Below are 17,305 nucleotides of genomic sequence, written 5' to 3' on the forward strand. Positions count from 1 at the left end.
CCCTACCTGTCTACTATGCAGTGTACTTGATGTTTGGTGTAACATGAATTAATTCTTCCATGTGACCCAAGCCATCAATTGTCGTCAGTTGATCGACAAGGTCGGCCATGTGATATAAATCCCCTTTGCAGGCTCCCTTTGATACTATTTCTGGAGCATTGGCAACGGACCATGATCTGCACGTGACACTCCCAGACCCCGGTCACTTTTTGCCTGTTTCCTCTCATTCCCCATTTCAAGTCCCCTGCTTATTCCCTTTCCAATGATACTCGGTGCCCCTCTATCGCTTGCGGCTTGACCTATAATCTCTCCCACTCCCAGAAAACCGTCGTCTCCACGGCGCGCTCCGTCGTCATACGAGTTCGAGTTCGAGTTCGATTTCTCCCGCATTTCTTTAGTCTAGTCTGCCTCACCACCAAGTCAGGGCAATCAATACCTCGACAGCTCTGGGGACAACTTGGACCGTTCTTTTCAACAATTGATCTTCTACTAAATGTCGCCGTCTTTTCTGTTCGCCTGATCACAATCTCACCCACTCCGCAGCCCATCATGCAACAACACCTTCTCACATGTCAAAATGAAACCTGATGTGCCTCCCTCTTACGAAAGCGCGGTTAGTCGTGAGGCCTGGTCTATCATTGCGCCTTGGATCCCCTCTCGCGACCTCTGTTCAGCATGCCTCGTCTGCCAGAAATGGTATTCCATCTTCATTCCCTTCCTCTGGGGTGATCCCGCCTCCCACTTCGGCATTGCCAATGACGCCGTCTATGTCGCCCTCACTCGCTTCAAGAGAATCCTGCGTAAAGCCCGATTAACCACTCGGACCCTCACTCACACCCTCCACCTACCCCCTGCCCTGAGTGAAATCTACGGCGGTCCCCACCCCACATGGCTGCGCGAAGTCCTGGAGTTTCTCCCCAATCTGCAGAGTTTGATCGTCACCAAACTGCCTTTCTTCGACCACCACAGCCTCATCGCGCTCAGATCTACCACTATCAATAGAAGATTGTCACAAGGTGAAGAGACGACATTGCCTCCGTTTGGCCTGAAACTACTACTGGCTTCGAGCGAGCCCAACAGCACGTCGCTCGGCTTGTCTATCGCCTTGCCACGATTTCCACACTTGGTCTACCTCGACCTTTCATATACCCCACCGGCTCGTGATGCAGCAGTCCTGGCGACCCTGGCACACCAGCGTGATCTTCAAGTGTTGAAACTACGTGGTGTCGGTCTCAAAGATGGGGAGGCCGAAGTCTTGGCTAATGCGATTGGCATTCGAGTGCGGTTGTTGGATCTACGAGACAATTTCTTGACAGATATGGCCGTAAGATCTTTGATGCAGGCTTGTTTCTTGCCTTCCGAAGCCACCACTCATGGTTCCCTAAACGTCGAAGATTGGCCGGTTGGAATGGCACCAGGTCCGGACTTCTTCAGTCTTGATGCTCTCCGCAGCGAAGAACTCGATCGTGAGCTTCTAAAGCAGCTGACTAATCCACTCACGGGACGACTGGCCTTTGAAGACATCCCTCATCGAGGTCTGACCCATTTATATGTGTCTGGGAACCGTTTGTCTGTCGAAGGACTGTCAAGTCTCTTGAAATCCGAACGCTTACATATCCTCGACGGAGGGACTGTCGATACCGTCAAAACTATTGCCCGTACCATATCTCTGAACACCGAAAGCGGCTATATTGATGAGGTTCGCTTTCCCGGTGCTGAGAAACTCATTCCGGTTCTGGCCAAGTCGGCAAGTAGGAATTTGACCTATTTGCGTGTAGATCATGCTTTGATCACGGCCAAACTTGAGGCTGTCCCAGATGTTCCCAAACCGAAAGGCTCCGTTGTGGAGCTTGCAGGCTCTGAACCACTTTCAGCAGAGCTACCTTCTGAGGAGAGGCATGTTGTGGAAGCACCAGCCCCAGCACATTATGCCGTCGAACTACCACCAGGGGATCAAATTTTCGAAATGGATGCTACTCCGGCTGCACCACGGGCCGAGCTGATCGGAGATGTTATTTACTTTGCCATCAGTCCCCCAGTAGGTGACAGGCCTGAGGAGAGTAGTCCTGTTGTTGAAACACAGACTCCCATCCGAGGAGAAGGGCCATATGCTCCAGAAGTGGTTGGCGATGCAGACCTCGAAAGTGAGCATGGGGGAGACCATGCAACGATAGCAGATTCTGAAATTTCCGACGAGACAGGGACAAACAGTACGACAAGATCTCTAGCTTCGCCTATATCTCCCATGACTCCCCATCCAGGACATGGCACTTTTCAACCATTGATCGCTCCTCTTAATATCAAGTCTAATTCAACTGTTCCGCATGCGGCAAATCCGCTTCCACAAGCAACAACCTCTGCTCCAGCTACGGCTCCAGCGGCATCTTCAAATCCCACACAGATATTACGGCAGCAACAGAAAAAGGCTCTCCACATACCTCAGTCGAATCAGCATCGCCATGCTCGGATAGAAACACTTCTTTCCAAGCGGCCAGCTGGAACTTCTGCCAAGTCTTACCAACCAGGTCAAAAACCGCCGCAAATTACTGCAAATAACTTGAGCATTCTCCACCCCTGCCTTCTCCCAAACCTCCGAACATTGATATTGACCAATGTTCCGACCAAAGTACCGCAGTCGTCTCCAGTGGTTTCAGCTTTGAAAGCGTTCATTTCTTCTTGCGCAGACGAGTCCGCATTGTCACATCTCCTGGCTCGAACAGATTATTCTTTACCACCAGGAAAGGCGCGCCATTTGGCGGAGATTGAGCACGCGCGCTCTTTGTTTGCTCTCCGTACTCTTGTTCTAGAGATGGAATTGCCTGGAGCGAAGAAAACCGATCCCACACAGCGCGCTTGGCAGCACTCACGTCACCGCATAAGCATGAGCAAGTCTTCCACGGGAGACATGGACAGTGAGAATCTCTGGTCTGCGGCTCAAAATGATTTCAGTTTCTTTGGAGAAGATGGTGAGGAAAAGGACGAGTGTGGCATCTATCAGCACGATCCGGAGAAATATTTCCCCACCGCTCGGTTTGATGATAAAATCCTCCTAACACCAGATGATGCCTCGTTTGACAATAGTGGGACGTCCAGTCCACATGGAAGTTTTCAAGGCCATGGCACTTTGAATCCTTTCTTGATGAACTATGGTGGTGGTAATTCTACACTGCAAAGTCCAAGGAATCTACCACTGGGTAGAAACAGAAGGCCTTCGAATGAAAGTCAACGAAGTGGTTTTGGAAACTCTTTCTCCAATGGAGACTCTCGAAATATCGTGTCGGAGATGCAAGGCGCGCCACTGTCACCAAAGTACATGCAAAACCGGATGGCACCAACCTCCAACCCCAAGCAGAATTCTGCGGTCGAAGAAGACGAGCCCGAAGTCGACGTCGTTGCAGAATTGGCAGCTTGGAGAAAAGAACGCAAGCAAGCCTACGAACAAGAGCTCGCTCGCCATCGTGCCGGCAAAACTAACGGTCACGTCAACGGAGGCGGTTCAGGGCCCTCCTCTGCGGCAGGCCCGCGAGGATATGGCTATGGCTATGACGCTGGCGCGACTTCATTCGCAAACGGAGGTGTAGCCGACCCTTCCAATGGCACGTTGTCTACTTCTCGCCCAGCCACTTCTTCCGGACCCGCTGCACCTGCCGAAATTAACGACATCGACATGCAGTTCATCGAAGGGCACTGGAAAGGCGAGATTAAAGTGGTGAGGAACTCAAATCCGAAAGGCCGCACTGGTGTGGTCGACATGTATGGGAATTACTTCGAGAAGGGATATCTGTATCCTTGATCACCAGGAGTGATCGATGAGACGGGACTATCGAATTGTTTGAAATGATATGAAATGATTTATTGGTTGGGAAAGATTGTACTCTTCAATGCTGTCGATGAGAGCGAGTGGATGAATGACTGGGATGAATGATGTGACATTCCCTATGATTATGGTTCTTGGCCACGACCCGAACAATACCTTTTAAGACTATTGACTATTTACTGCATTAGTTACTGTCATACATATATACCTGTATTGAGTTCATATAAAATGTACCTACCTAACTTGAGTTTAGATACCATGAATCTGCATAGCACCTTCCTCTTGAGCCTTCTTTCCGTCGCAGGCTTCGTTCTTGCCCTGTATTCAAACGATATCAGTACCCGGCCCTTCCAGCTTCCTCTCGCCATTCGAATCGTAACGTGAACTCATAGACTTTCAAATGGCTTGCGTATTCGATGCAGAGTATCGACAGCGTTCATTCTAGTTTAATCTGGTTACAAGTGCATCTGGTCCAAATAGCTAATCAAGGGCTGCCCCGCCGACTGAACCCCGGATAACATGCTCCGGCCTTTAATTACTGGCGCTCCACTGCGACATTCCTCAGAACTGCTTGGCGGCTTCGTGTGGTCTAACAAGAGCGCTAATTATCTTTCCTCAAAGAACACCTCAGGTGTGTATAAGAGAACATAAGCTCTGATTACCACGCAATACTCGTTGAGCTCAGGTCTGTCAACACACTGTCAAGATCAACGACGGCATGGCTTTCACTGCCACTACCGATGTTGCGGCCGTGTCTGCAAGCCTACCTACGGAGGGCAGTGCAAGTATGACAGCGTGGAACTCGATTGGTATGATTCGCTATCGCTTGCTGGTGGCTTCTGCTAGCTTGTCTACCTCCCAATCATGGTTGCTTGATCGAGAATACCTAGTCAGGCTGGTCAACTGGGGCAATGCATGCCCAAGCACAAGCTGGCGGGGAATAGAGGCTGCCTCTCAGCCTTACCTGACAACAACGCCTGTACCAACTTGCCCTCCTCTCTCGACCACCTTTCTTACTTCACTCATGTGAACAATTCGGAATTCTGTTTCTTATTCAAGAATCTCCAATCTTGACGCATTGCACTTTCTACCGAAAGAGGTTGAAATCATATTCGACGTCCAACATCTTCGCCAACGATGTCGCCCACGACTGCAGATCTTTCTGCAGGTGATGAGTCCTCGTATCCTCTTAAGTACGTTCACGATTCTTGACGACGCATCCAGTTGCGCTATTGATACTGCTTTATATTAACCTTACCTTGCAGACACCATGATAGGATGATCGTATTGATTGGCTCAACCATGAGCTCGATCAATTCGTTCATTCAGCTATTTGCGACTGAAACGATGACTACTGTTGCTACATTTGTCGGTCTAAAGTGCCGTACGTGTACACTCGAGAAATTCGTCGCAAACCAATAACGTTGCATTATAGCACTGCATCGATGCAAAATGCCACACTCGAATCAAACATTCTACATCCTGCACGCACCTGCATCCGGTGATAGGGTCGTGGCTAGCCTCATTTTGCCGGTATTGGAAGAAATGAGGTCTTTGGCTATCCAGCCTATTGGAGTTCTTTGCCTCTACACCATATACGAAGATGATAGTATAAAAGAGAAGACGAAAGCCTTTGTCGATGTAATAGACATGGCTGGAAACTTACTAACATCGACTGCCATTAATAAGCCAACAATTGCCTTTGCTACCGTCAACTATGCTACCACCCACTTCTCAAACTCAGGCCCAGATGATATAGATCATCTTGATGACGAAGTCAAGTTGCCCATTGCCGAATTTTGGGCTAGAAGTCCTACGATTAACAGTACTTTATACGTTCATGACGGCACAAGCGACTCGGGAGCAGAAATAATACAGTATCTGATCGATCACGGAAACCCAGCACTATATTCCATGTCGAGTGATGGTGCAACTGAGACGGACGACGTTAAAGGAAAAATGGGCGTCCAAGAATCTCCACACTACCAGCAGAGGCGCCATGCCACTGCATTCGAACCTCGGATAAGCGAGGGTACGCCGCGCATGATGCAGATGGAAGACATGGAGCCGCTGTCAAACGAATCTGTGGCCGAAGCATCGAACACGAACCCTTTTCCGAGGGACGAATTCGAGATTGAGAGAAGTCAAGACTATCTCCCGAGAAGCGTCGATACTCTTGAAAAGCACCCCTTCGAGACAGAAACTCCTACGTTTATCGATACCCATCCAGAATATAGAACCGATTGGTTGGAGATGAAGATGCATCTTGCCGAGATGGAAGAGCAAATCATTGAGGTACAAGACATGTGGCGACATGATCATGTAAACCTGAGGCGACGCGTATCAGAATTGCAGACACGAGTCACGTCATTGTCGCCGAAGACAAGTAACCACGAAACAGTACTGGACTCTGGTGGCGGTACCCAGAATTTATATCCTAGTTTTATGTCTCGTCGTTCTGTACTCACAGGGCCAAAAACATCGGGAACAACACTACCAGACTCTTCCACAGTGTTGCCAGATAGGCTAGAGTCAACCACCAGCGAAGTGACTGTACCATTAGGTGAGCTTGCTTCTCATTCCACGCAAGTGAATCAAGTGTTGGCTGGCATTTCAACAGCCAGCAGCCTTGCTTCGCCTAATGGACCTGCATTTGAGAGTCACCCTTTGAGATCACAAGGGCATTCGATGGGGGTTTCAATTGATGATGACCTTCACATCGCAGCAAGATCTACCACTGAGAGCGGATTACATTCTCTTGATGCTGTTCTCAACACGTCACAGCATTATCGATCTCTTGAGGAGCTGGAGCACAGAGTTGTTCAATTTCTTGGTTTGGACAGACCCCGTTGGAGCGAATCTCAAGCATGGTTGAATGCTAACTCGACCGACAACAGCTACAAGCAAGGCCTGGCCAAGCTTGTGGGTGCTTTCTCCATCATTCATGACACGGGATTCTGTGGTGACGAATTCAGTATCCTGATTGAAGATCAAGATCGTAAAGATGTTGCTCTGGCATGTGCTATCACCAGCGATGAACTTCGGTCTCTGCGCGACTCTTTCGCAGCAATGACCGATTCATACTCAGCCAGGGCAAGGGTCACCTTCGACTCTCTAAGTATTAATCTGTCCCGCAGACTTCAAGGTACCACGCAGAGTGAATATATCAATCGTGAGATCAGACCTGTTGGCGAAGTTCCAAACTCTGGAAGATCATCAACATTGAAATTTATTTACAGGGTTTTGGCGCTTGGACTTATATCATTTACGGGTTCTCATGTTTGCAGGTTCGACCAAAGCACTTTGGATGAGTCATGTGAGGGCTTTGATGTCGGAGAGGGCTACAAATTCGTCCTTCGAGATCTGGCTTGCTTGGAAAGATTCATTGGTGGACCTGTATGGGTTCTAGTGAAGGATACTACGATCCTGGAAGCTCCCAAGTTGAAGGTCTCCCTGACATTACAACAATTTGCTGGTCTTTGGGGACCGCTGTGGACCATCAATGGTCCGCAAGACTCAAATCCGCTTAGGTGCCTGATTCGCACGGAACGTGGATACATCGTTCCTTCGCCCGATGACAACTCGAAGCGGGATCAGTCTCGGGAAGTCGAGTGCCATTGGATGGCAGAGCTGCCAGTTTCGACGTACAACGGATTGCTTTCAACACCTGAGCTTAACTTGTTCGAGTCGTCGCAGCTATTGATTGGATCCGAAAACGCTGGGCAAGAACCTTTTCATGTGAATGCAAAATGCTGTACACGGATTGAAATGGCAGGGCAGCGGGTTGCCAAATACCTTCAGGTTTCAGGAACTTCTGCTGCTCACTACATCAGCGACGGATATGAGTTCGGACTTAGTGGGAACCAATATATTGGTATGATAGGGACTAAGACGTGGAAGAGGATTCCCGCCCGAACACAGAAAACTGTGCTCGTTGAGCAATGTACAAAGCCGGAAACTCCACTTGTCCCAATCCTCAAGTTACGTATTGGACTAGAAGTCAGTGCCTGTACTGGCAATGCTCAGAGAACAACGCTATGGGACGCGCTGCGCCTTGCTCAGAAGCGCTCAAAGGACACACTGCTTCCGGCCCCAGGACAACATGATACCGCAAAGACATGCAGTCACGGTATCGGTGATATCGACTGTATGCAGTCATGTTGGAACATTCAGCGAAACCTGGACGGAATTGATGCCGTTCCGAATACTCAACTCGACCAAAAAACTCTCAGAAAGACCATCATACAGTCCATACTTATGCTTCAAGACACTGGCGTCGACCACAATGAAGAACTACAAGCATGGTGGCCATTCACCGATGCACCGATGACGCGCAGAATCCCACAACTCGAGCCCGCAGATGGCATCACCAGCTACTGGATCCCGATTCTGAAAGACACCAGAGATTGCTCGACATTTGCAGTCCTGAGCCAGCGTTGCTTGGAATTCCGGGACAAGGGACTTCGTCGGGCGTGTTATAAATCAAAAATATCGTCATTCACAATCGAGGCCAGCGGTGCTGCCAAAGACAAATCACTCACCATAGCTCCAAACACGTCCGCTCCCATTGACACCAGCTTTAAAACTGACAAAAATCCCAAGGACCCGACTGTTCTCAAAACACGGTTTGCACTTGAGGTACCCTTGACCTCGAAAAAACTCTGGCCAGATCCGACTACCACCATGCCATCCTCGTCCGCAGTGACACAAGCCAAAATCGAGGGACCACTGCTTGGGAAAGGGGCCTGCCTGGAAATCGGCCAAGGCACCATCCTGACCGTGGCCAGAGCCATGGGCAAAGCGCCGCCGCCGCAGCAGCAGCAGCCGCAGACCTTGATCCTCAAGCGTGCCCGTTTGACGATGGATTTCAGCCATGCATCGCGTTGGGTCCAGCACAGAATCCGCGGCAAGGCGTCTCGCGGCTTCGAGCAGATCTGCGACGATGTCTCAACGGGCTACTCTGTAGACGTGTTTGTGTATTAGCGTTGCAGAGTAAATATATAGGTATCTCTCTCGCCCCTGATATTTCCTTGAGGTTATTTATCATCTCGTCCCGGATTGTGACGTCGGAGTTGGTAAAGTTCCTCCCTTCCTTCATGCAGGGGAAAGTATCTCGTCGCCTGCTCCGCTTCGCTCTGCTCTGCTCATTCAGAAATATCCACCCTAACTAGTTTGACAGGTCCGCCTCAGGCTCATCGTGACTAAGTTACTGGACGTAGTTTGTTGTCCTCAAGCCAATGCGTCAGGCATTTCATGAATAACGGCTAAAGGCACCGCGTGCGTGGTTCCATCACCCCCATCATAGGTGTGGGTTCACGTACAGCTGGGGCTAGCGTTGAGGTATGATCTAGAATTTATCACAGCTGATTGACATCCATTGCTAGGTTAGGTTTGTTTTGCACCAAGTAAAAGGGACGATTGAGTGGGGAGAAAAGTAAACCGACCGCCGCCTATGCCTATGCGCCAGTGCTTTCATTCATTGTCTTTTGCTGCTGGAAGGTGTGGAACTTTCAATGTCCATCCGATATCTTCTTGAATACTACTATGTCAATTGCAAAAAGTCTCTCATGCTGCTGATTCGGTCCAGGCCTGTGTCCATACCCTTTGCTTGACACGCAGCAAGAAGATACTCAAAGCCTCCGAACTTGCATTGCCTCTCACATCGCTGTAAAAAGAAACCCCTTTCGTTGTAACTTCGCGCGTTAGGCACCTTCACTACCAAACTCCGCCGTCCATTCTGAATTACGTTTGAGATCTTCGCCTGAGACGGTCGGCCGTGAGGCTTTGATGGCACGGATGAAATCTTTGACAACTAACGGCGGCTCGAGAAGTTTTTCCGAGTCGACATCTACCCACGTCATCTCCATCGCACCAGTATCCCCTGGGGAGCAAGGGGTAAGTTTCTCTTCATCGTCGACAATCACCTGGTTGCGTGGAAATCTTGGTCAGTACTGTACTACTTGAAAGGAAGGAATGAGATCCCCAGGGCTTACCTTTTTGTAGTGTGTTGCGGTTTGGATCTTTCTGACAGGCTGCATCAGGGCGTCTTGGACAGCAATACTGATATCACTTCCTGAATAGCCCTCACTCAGATCGGATAAGGTCTTGTAGTCGGTCTGGGACAATTCGCATTTCGTGTCGCCTACAGCAAGCTCGAACATTCTCATTCTGGCTGGCTTATCGGGGAGAGAAATGTGGACTCGTCTCTGGAAACGTCTTCGGATGGCTGCGTCTAATTGCCACGGAATATTTGTCGCACCAAGGATCAAAACACCCCTCGAATCTTTGCCGACACCATCCATCTGTACGAGCAATTCGGTCTTGATGCGCCTTGAGGCTTCAGATTCGCCTTCTCCTCTGGGACCGCAAAGAGCGTCGACTTCATCGATGAAGATAATTGCCGGTTTGTTCTCTCTTGCCATGTTGAACAGTTGCTTCACAAGTCGTTCAGACTCACCCATCCATTTGCTCACTAGATCTGAGGATGAAACGCTAAAGAATGTACTGTTGGCTTCGGTAGCGACGGCTTTGGCAAGATATGATTTTCCAGTACCTGGTGGACCATAAAGTAGAATACCTTTCCAGGGTTGTCGTTTGCCTTGGAACAAATGGGGGAATTTGATGGGCAATATGACAGCTTCCTTCAGGGCTTCTTTAGCACCTTCCAAACCAGCAACATCCTCCCATTTGACGTTGGGTTTGTCGGTCAGGATAGCGCCGGTCAGCTGTCCTCTCAATTTCTTGCTGTCTGCATCTTCCTCGTCCTTGTCTCCTGCATCACCCTTCCCAGCGCCATTGACGGCCTTGCCGTTGGTACCCATAGCGGCTGGTTTCTTCTTATTGTTTGGATCGTTCGACTGGATGTGTGTCTTTAACTTTTCTGCGCGGTCCATATACTCAGCAGCCTTTGCACGAATCATCTCTTTTGATTTCGGATTCTTTTCCCATTTGAGAGCGAGCATGAAAAGTTCAAGGGCGGCATAGTATTGTTGATATGCTTGTTCATATGACCCCGCGGTGTCCATATCAATCGCCTTCTTTACGGTGTCGATTGCTCGACCGAGGAAGTCGGTGTTGGACATGGTGTTTAGAGGCGCAATATCTCGCGCCTTGACTGAATTGTAACTCCGAGTTTTCTTTGGATGTATATCAAAGCGGTATCTGAGGGTGAAGACCAGCCGACCTGATCAGGAAACACCAAGGCTGCAGGATGAAGTATGGAGGAGTGCGATGGGTCGTTGCGCGCTGTGATCAAAGACGCTATAAAGCACAAACAGGGATGTCAGAGATTCTGTGGGTGCAAAAAAAGGATCTCTGTTTCGGTATGTCGTGAGTAAAGACAAAAGTACTTTGGAGGACGAAGATCGGAACAACTTGAGACGTGGAAGGGCAGATGTTGCAGTGATTACCTGCGGCGACCTTGTACTTAGTCACGTCTAGACTCGATGTTTAGTGGGAAGGTGGGATGTTTAGTTTAGGCGGTAAAGCGGGTGGCTCCTGCCCCAAGTTGAAGTTGACTATAGTGATTGCCCCGCGCTTTAACCAGATCTTGGACGTGTTGAAAACAGCCTCGGGTTAACGCTAATCAATTAGCTAGCCACTAACCAAGTCTGTCACCCCACTGCTACCACTTCAGGCATTCGCCAACAAATCAATTGGAAATCTCGCCGTTCTTCTCAAACACCAATCCTTGGTCAGCGCACCATGGAAGAAGACAGAAAGAAGCTGCAGACTTTGTCTGAGGCTCTGCAAAGGTTTCAAGATGGTTAGTCATACTTGAACATACTCCGGGAATGAGATACTAACCTTCTCACCCAGATCTCCAATCCGCCATAGACGCACGCCAGAAACTCGAAGCCCAACAACAGGAGAACAAGTCGGTCCAAAAGGAATTCAACTCACTTGCTGAAGATGCCGGAATCTATAAACTTGTTGGACCGGTACTATTGAAACAGGATAAGACCGAAGCCACATCTGCGGTTGATGGACGTCTCGAGTTTATTGGCAAAGAAATCACCAGGACAGAGACTAGGATCAAAGACCTGCAGGAAAATTCCGAGAAGAAGAGGATGGAGCTGATGCAACTGCAACAAAAACTACAACTGGCTACTCAAGAACAAGGAGGTGGTTGAAGAATCGCTTTCCTGATCAACTCCACGCTCAAGCACGCGAGTCGACGGGCCTTCACAGCCCACCACAGCAGGATACGGTCGACACCGATTCTCGGCGTGAGATACCTTATCAGCGTACAATCTTGCGCCGGTAGATCCATTATAGACTCTGGACCATTGCCTCTTCATGCAAGCCCCAATGAGACCCGAACGCAACGCGCGACGTGGCCAGTTCTTCCGGTGAGACCTGATGGGTCGGAGGTCTCTGCCTGCTCCATTGCCCCTCATTACGAGGTAAGGACTAGCCCTCTTTCTCAACACGCCATCGGCCACTGGCCTTGCGATTGAAAGTGGAGAGGTGGATGATGAGGTTGGGCCGCCGTATTCCAACATTCAAGCACTTGGTCTTGTAGCCAAGGCCAGTATGCAGGGATGATTTGTCGCTTGAGCAGATTAATTACCAATGATGAGATCCGAAAGAGACCAATCTGGACATGTCTTGAGACCAAGTTTACAATCCACAACCACAGCATCAACCCTACTTTAGTCAGACAATACATGAGGCGAGACTCCTCTTCTACACGTCTGCCAATCTGCATGAGTAAGTTGCTTTAGATGAACCGTTGTACGTACAAAACACCAGTAGTCTCAGTTCAAGATAGCAAAGCCATCCTGGCAAGGCTGTGTCAAAGCCTCGTCTCAGGCGGCGGCGCGGCACAGCCTAATCCGATTGGCGGAAGGATCAATTTCTTGGCAAAGACTTTTCTGGAGAACATCCGTCGAGCCTTAAATCTTGCTCTTGAATTGCATGAAATTGCACCACCAATGCCAGAAGCAGATTTATCCACGCAGATCATCAACTTGTAACAGGTAATCACTCTTCACAACATGCCTCAGGAAAAAAAGAAACGTGGTCGGCGGGAAGAAAAAGCAAGTAAGAAACGAAAGCTCAACGATGTGTCCGAAAAACCTGCAAAACGACTGAAACCGGGGGACCAGCAACCAGAAGATTTTGAGGAAGAACTTGTGGTCAGAGGCGACGCTGGAGATGACTTCATCAGCTTCGATATGCCAGCGCCAGAAGGAGTTGAAGCCCCACCAATCGAAGATGAATTCCATGGACTTCTTGACCCTCAAGAACAGGAATACTACACAAATATTAATAACAAGATTGTAGCAAATGACTTTGAGTCTGAAGAAGATCGAATCTTGTTCATTGACGCTGTCCACCGAGAAACTGAAGGCAAAGAGTTGAAAGTCGCGTCGAGTCAATCTTGCTCTCGATACTTGGAGAAAATCATCCTACTGTCTACACCACTTCAATTGCGAGGCCTTTTCAGTAAATTTTTGGGAAATCTCACATCTCTTGTTCGGCATCGATTTGGCAGTCACTGCTGCGAAACACTATTCCTCGAAGCTGCTAAATATGTCGGTCACGAAAAGCGATCATCGAAAGACGATGCGGAAGATGGTCCGGCATCCTTAGAGGACCTCTTTCTGCAAGCAGCAGAGGAATTGAAACCAAATATGGGCTTTCTACTTACAGAACGATTTGCCTCTCATACCATCCGGGTATTGTTCTTAGTACTTTCGGGACTGCCTCTCGATGATACATCAGTGAAAGCTATGCTAGCAAGCAAGAAAAAGGAAAACATTGAAACACCTGGGACGACAAAACCCAAAGTCTCCGAGACCAAGCGAGTAGTGCCCAAAAGTTTCAACCAGGCGCTATCAGATTTGGTTAACAGTGCTATATCTTCCCTCGATACCACCTACCTACGCGCCTTAGCGACACATCCTCTCGGTAATCCAGTCCTGCAACTGCTGCTCAAGTTTGAGCTCTCCGATTCCAATAAAAGCAAGTCTTCCGAACAGCCGTCTTTGTTCAGCAAGTTGCTTCCAGATGAGTCTCTAGATGAAGATTCTGAGAGCGCCAAATTCCTCTCGGGTTTGATCTATGATCCAACAGGTTCGCACTTGGTGGAACTTCTTGTTCAGAAACTATCTGGAAAGAACTTCAAGAATCTGTACAGAGTGGTTTTGAAGCCAAAGCTGGAAAGTATGGCAAAGAACGATATCGCAGGTTATGTCGCAATCAGAACCCTCGAGAGACTTGGAAAAGATGATCTGAAGGAGGCGAAAGGTCTCTTATTACCAGTAATCCCAACTTTGATCGCTCGAAGAAGAACGGGCTTGATTAAAGTCCTTATAGAACGATCTGGAGTGCGTGGTGTTGATTTGCAGGATTTGGCAGACTTGATTAAGGCCGAGTATGAGAACAGCAACTCTTCGTTCTTGTCCGCAGTACTGAGTATCACATCGGTGGAGAGCAAGCAAGACCAATCGTCGACTGATATTGAACAAGGCCAAACGAAAGCTCCAGTCATTAAGACCGATGTTCACGGTTCGCTACTGGCACAAGCAATGCTTCAAGCAAAAGCAACCCGGGATGTGGTTCAAGACGGTCTCCTGCTACTCTCCACCGAAGACCTGATGGCTCTTTGCCGTGACCCCGCTGCATCTCGCCTGATTCAAGCAGCCCTCAACCCTTCCGACTTAAATGCCTCCTTCCGCCGAAAATTCGTTCCCAAATTTTCTGGTCAGATGGTCTCCTTGTCCCTTGAATTGACAAGTTCCTACGTTGCTGACGCACTCTATCCTGCCACCGATGGTTTACACTTTATGAAAGAGAAACTTGCCAAAGAACTGGCCGGAAGTGAAACACAATTACGAGAATCTCCTTTCGGAAGAAATGTCTGGAAGAATTGGGCCATGGATCTTTTCCGGAGACGACCAGGTGAATGGCGAGGTATGGCAAAGAATCAAGCCTCTCAAATCCAAAGTCAAGACAGGCATGGAGGCGAGACTACACAGGGTGAGACCGCCTCAAAACAGAAGAAGACTCCAATTCAGCTCGCGCGAGAGAGACATGCACAACGCAAATCACATGAAACAACCTCAAAGCCATCGAGGTTTGGAACAGGCTCCAACGCTGTGGTTCCGACAAATGCTTGATGGGTATGCACACTATGCTAGCCAACCATACAGCTGTTTGCACATAGCGTTCTTATGTCACGAGGATGTTGTTGAAATGCCGACCCCACCGCCACAGCCTTGTCAAATGGCATATTGCGTCATTTGGAGAAATTTTACTCCATCGGGCTTTGATTCGGCGAGAAATGTATCGACGAACTTCATGGGACTCATTAGAATTGAGCGATGGAGATTGGAAAAATATGTAACGCCTGATCAACTGTCTTTTGTTTGTACAACAAGATTGAATTTGTCGTCGTAACTATTCCTTTATTTGTTTCACAGGGCTAGGATCGCTCGCATCACTCATCACTGCATAAGATTTGCCAATAGACCATGACCACTCTGCCACACCAAGACCAGAGCACGAATGATCCTCTTACAAACGGGAACACCAGCAATGGATATGGAACAGATAAGTTGTCACGAGCCACTGAAATAGAACTCCTCCTCAAAGCGGTTCTTGCTCAACTAGTTCCGTTTCTCCACTCTGCCGACCAAGAGCTACAAGCGCATCAGGCCAATGATGATGTGGACGAAACCTCTCTCGTAGACACAAAATCACCGTCCGAGCTGAATTACACCCTCACCGATGACGGGACATTATCTCTGCCTAAATATGGTTCTAGTCAGCTAGGTCTACTGCATTCCTTGCGCTCCATACTGTCATATTCAGTCAACACGTCTTCGCCAGGTTTTCTTGACAAACTCTACTCTGCGCCACTTGCACCAGGGATTGCGGCAGAACTGATACTTAGCATACTGAACACGAACGTTCACGTATACCAAGTCAGCCCTGTCCTCTCACTTATAGAAACTCATGTCACCAAAGCCCTCGCCTCTCTCTTCGGGTTTACAGGTCCGAGGACAGGTGGAATAAATGTCCAAGGCGGTTCGGCAAGCAACACGACCAGTATCGTTGTTGCCAGAAATACGCTCTACCCCGAAACAAAGATCCATGGTAACAATGTTAACGGACTAGACCTCGTACTCTTCACCTCCGAACACGGCCACTACAGCATCAGCAAAGCTGCACAACAATGCGGCTTCGGTAGTGCTGCTGTCATTTCCATTCCAGTTGATGAAGTGACCGGTCAAATTATGCCCTCTAGGTTCGAGGAATTGGTAATCGAGCAGAAGACCAGAGGCAAGACCCCTTTCTATGTCAATGCAACTGCAGGTACGACGGTGCTTGGGTCGTTCGACCCGTTCACGGAAATCTCTGCGATTGCCAAGAAGCATGGGCTGTGGATGCATATCGATGGTGCATGGGGCGGGGGCTTCGTATTCTCCGACGCACTCCGACAAAGATGGTTAAAAGGAACGGACTTGGCTGATAGCATTGCCATCAACCCACATAAAATGCTGGGTGTTCCTGTTACCTGCAGCTTCCTGTTGCTGAAGGATTTGCGGAGGGCTGAAAGGGCGTGTACATTGCGAGCAGGCTACCTGTTCCACGATGTTGAGGAGGAACAAGATTCTGAGAACGATGAGACTTTAGAACAGAGGCAGGTGGAATCAAATGGCCAGGACTCTCTTCAAAGCACCGTCGATGACGACGAGAGCGATTGGAACGCACCAACCGATCTTGCAGATCTCACCTTGCAGTGCGGCCGCCGTGGCGACAGCCTGAAACTCTTCCTCAGCTGGCAGTACTATGGAACATTGGGATACGCGTCAAAGATCGAGAATGCGTACTCGATCGCAACGTATTTCGCGGATGTGGTTTCGAAGAACCACAACTTCCTACTTGTCAGTGAGAACCCGCCGCCGTGCTTGCAAGTATGCTTCTACTACGCACCTGGTCAAAAATTGGTTTACGGCGTCTCGAAAGATGCGACTGAAGGCGATAAAACCAAAGCTGGCAAGAAAAACTCGGTGGTGACATCGAGGATCACACGATCCTTAGTCCGGAAGGGTTTCATGGTTGACTTCGCACCGGCATTGGGACATGAAGTTGAGAAGGGGACATTTTTCCGAGTGGTGGTCAATATCAGTACGGTCAGGGAGACAGTGGATAGAATCGTCAGGGATATAGAGGCAGTAGGCAAGGATGTGGTGAGAGCGCTGGGTACTGCTCGTGCTTCAGCTTGAAAGTGAGATTTCTCTGATACATATGGATGATTGATTCATGACTTATATGGCGGTCAACATATGCTTATAACGAGGTGCATACCTAGTCCTCGTACTTAAAATCTAGCTAGAATTAGATACTCATAGAATAATACCTTGACTTGGACGCTGGTGTGTAACGCTGAAGTCTGGATAGGTAAACATAGCAGCCCACTGCCTACAAACAGCTACTCGCCGCCTTAGCCGGCATGAAGGCTTAGAGGCACTAGAA

At 48.9% G+C, this 17,305-nt stretch overlaps 6 protein-coding genes across 6 annotated transcripts; 5 read left to right on the top strand and 1 right to left on the bottom strand.

The window, feature by feature from the left end:
* Window positions 1–577: 577 nt before the first annotated feature.
* On the top strand, window positions 578–3,793 carry LTR84_007703 (uncharacterized protein; the record flags this gene model as incomplete). The annotated part of the gene is made up of 1 exon (XM_064851255.1): window positions 578–3,793. One exon carries the CDS (start codon window positions 578–580, stop codon window positions 3,791–3,793), a length of 3,216 nt encoding a protein of 1,071 aa, XP_064710258.1.
* A 1,476-nt stretch (window positions 3,794–5,269) lies between these two features.
* Window positions 5,270–8,800, top strand: LTR84_007704 (uncharacterized protein; the record flags this gene model as incomplete). Its single annotated transcript, XM_064851256.1, has 1 exon — window positions 5,270–8,800. One exon carries the CDS (start codon window positions 5,270–5,272, stop codon window positions 8,798–8,800), a length of 3,531 nt encoding a protein of 1,176 aa, XP_064710259.1.
* Window positions 8,801–9,519: 719 nt separating this feature from the next.
* VPS4 (Vacuolar protein sorting-associated protein 4) lies at window positions 9,520–10,899 on the bottom strand (the record flags this gene model as incomplete). Its single annotated transcript, XM_064851257.1, has 2 exons — window positions 9,520–9,741; window positions 9,811–10,899. 2 exons carry the CDS (start codon window positions 10,897–10,899, stop codon window positions 9,520–9,522), a joined length of 1,311 nt encoding a protein of 436 aa, XP_064710260.1.
* A 622-nt stretch (window positions 10,900–11,521) lies between these two features.
* On the top strand, window positions 11,522–11,949 carry LTR84_007706 (uncharacterized protein; the record flags this gene model as incomplete). Its single annotated transcript, XM_064851258.1, has 2 exons — window positions 11,522–11,582; window positions 11,636–11,949. The coding sequence occupies 2 exons, from the start codon at window positions 11,522–11,524 to the stop codon at window positions 11,947–11,949; spliced, it is 375 nt and encodes a 124-aa protein (XP_064710261.1).
* An 867-nt stretch (window positions 11,950–12,816) lies between these two features.
* On the top strand, window positions 12,817–14,943 carry LTR84_007707 (uncharacterized protein; the record flags this gene model as incomplete). The annotated part of the gene is made up of 1 exon (XM_064851259.1): window positions 12,817–14,943. The coding sequence occupies one exon, from the start codon at window positions 12,817–12,819 to the stop codon at window positions 14,941–14,943; it is 2,127 nt and encodes a 708-aa protein (XP_064710262.1).
* A 354-nt stretch (window positions 14,944–15,297) lies between these two features.
* On the top strand, window positions 15,298–17,055 carry LTR84_007708 (uncharacterized protein; the record flags this gene model as incomplete). The annotated part of the gene is made up of 1 exon (XM_064851260.1): window positions 15,298–17,055. One exon carries the CDS (start codon window positions 15,298–15,300, stop codon window positions 17,053–17,055), a length of 1,758 nt encoding a protein of 585 aa, XP_064710263.1.
* Between the last annotated feature and the right edge of the window lie 250 nt (window positions 17,056–17,305).

Source organism: Exophiala bonariae (genome assembly GCF_035927105.1).
Source record: "Exophiala bonariae strain CCFEE 5792 chromosome Unknown scaffold_3, whole genome shotgun sequence".
NCBI lineage: Eukaryota > Fungi > Ascomycota > Eurotiomycetes > Chaetothyriales > Herpotrichiellaceae > Exophiala > Exophiala bonariae.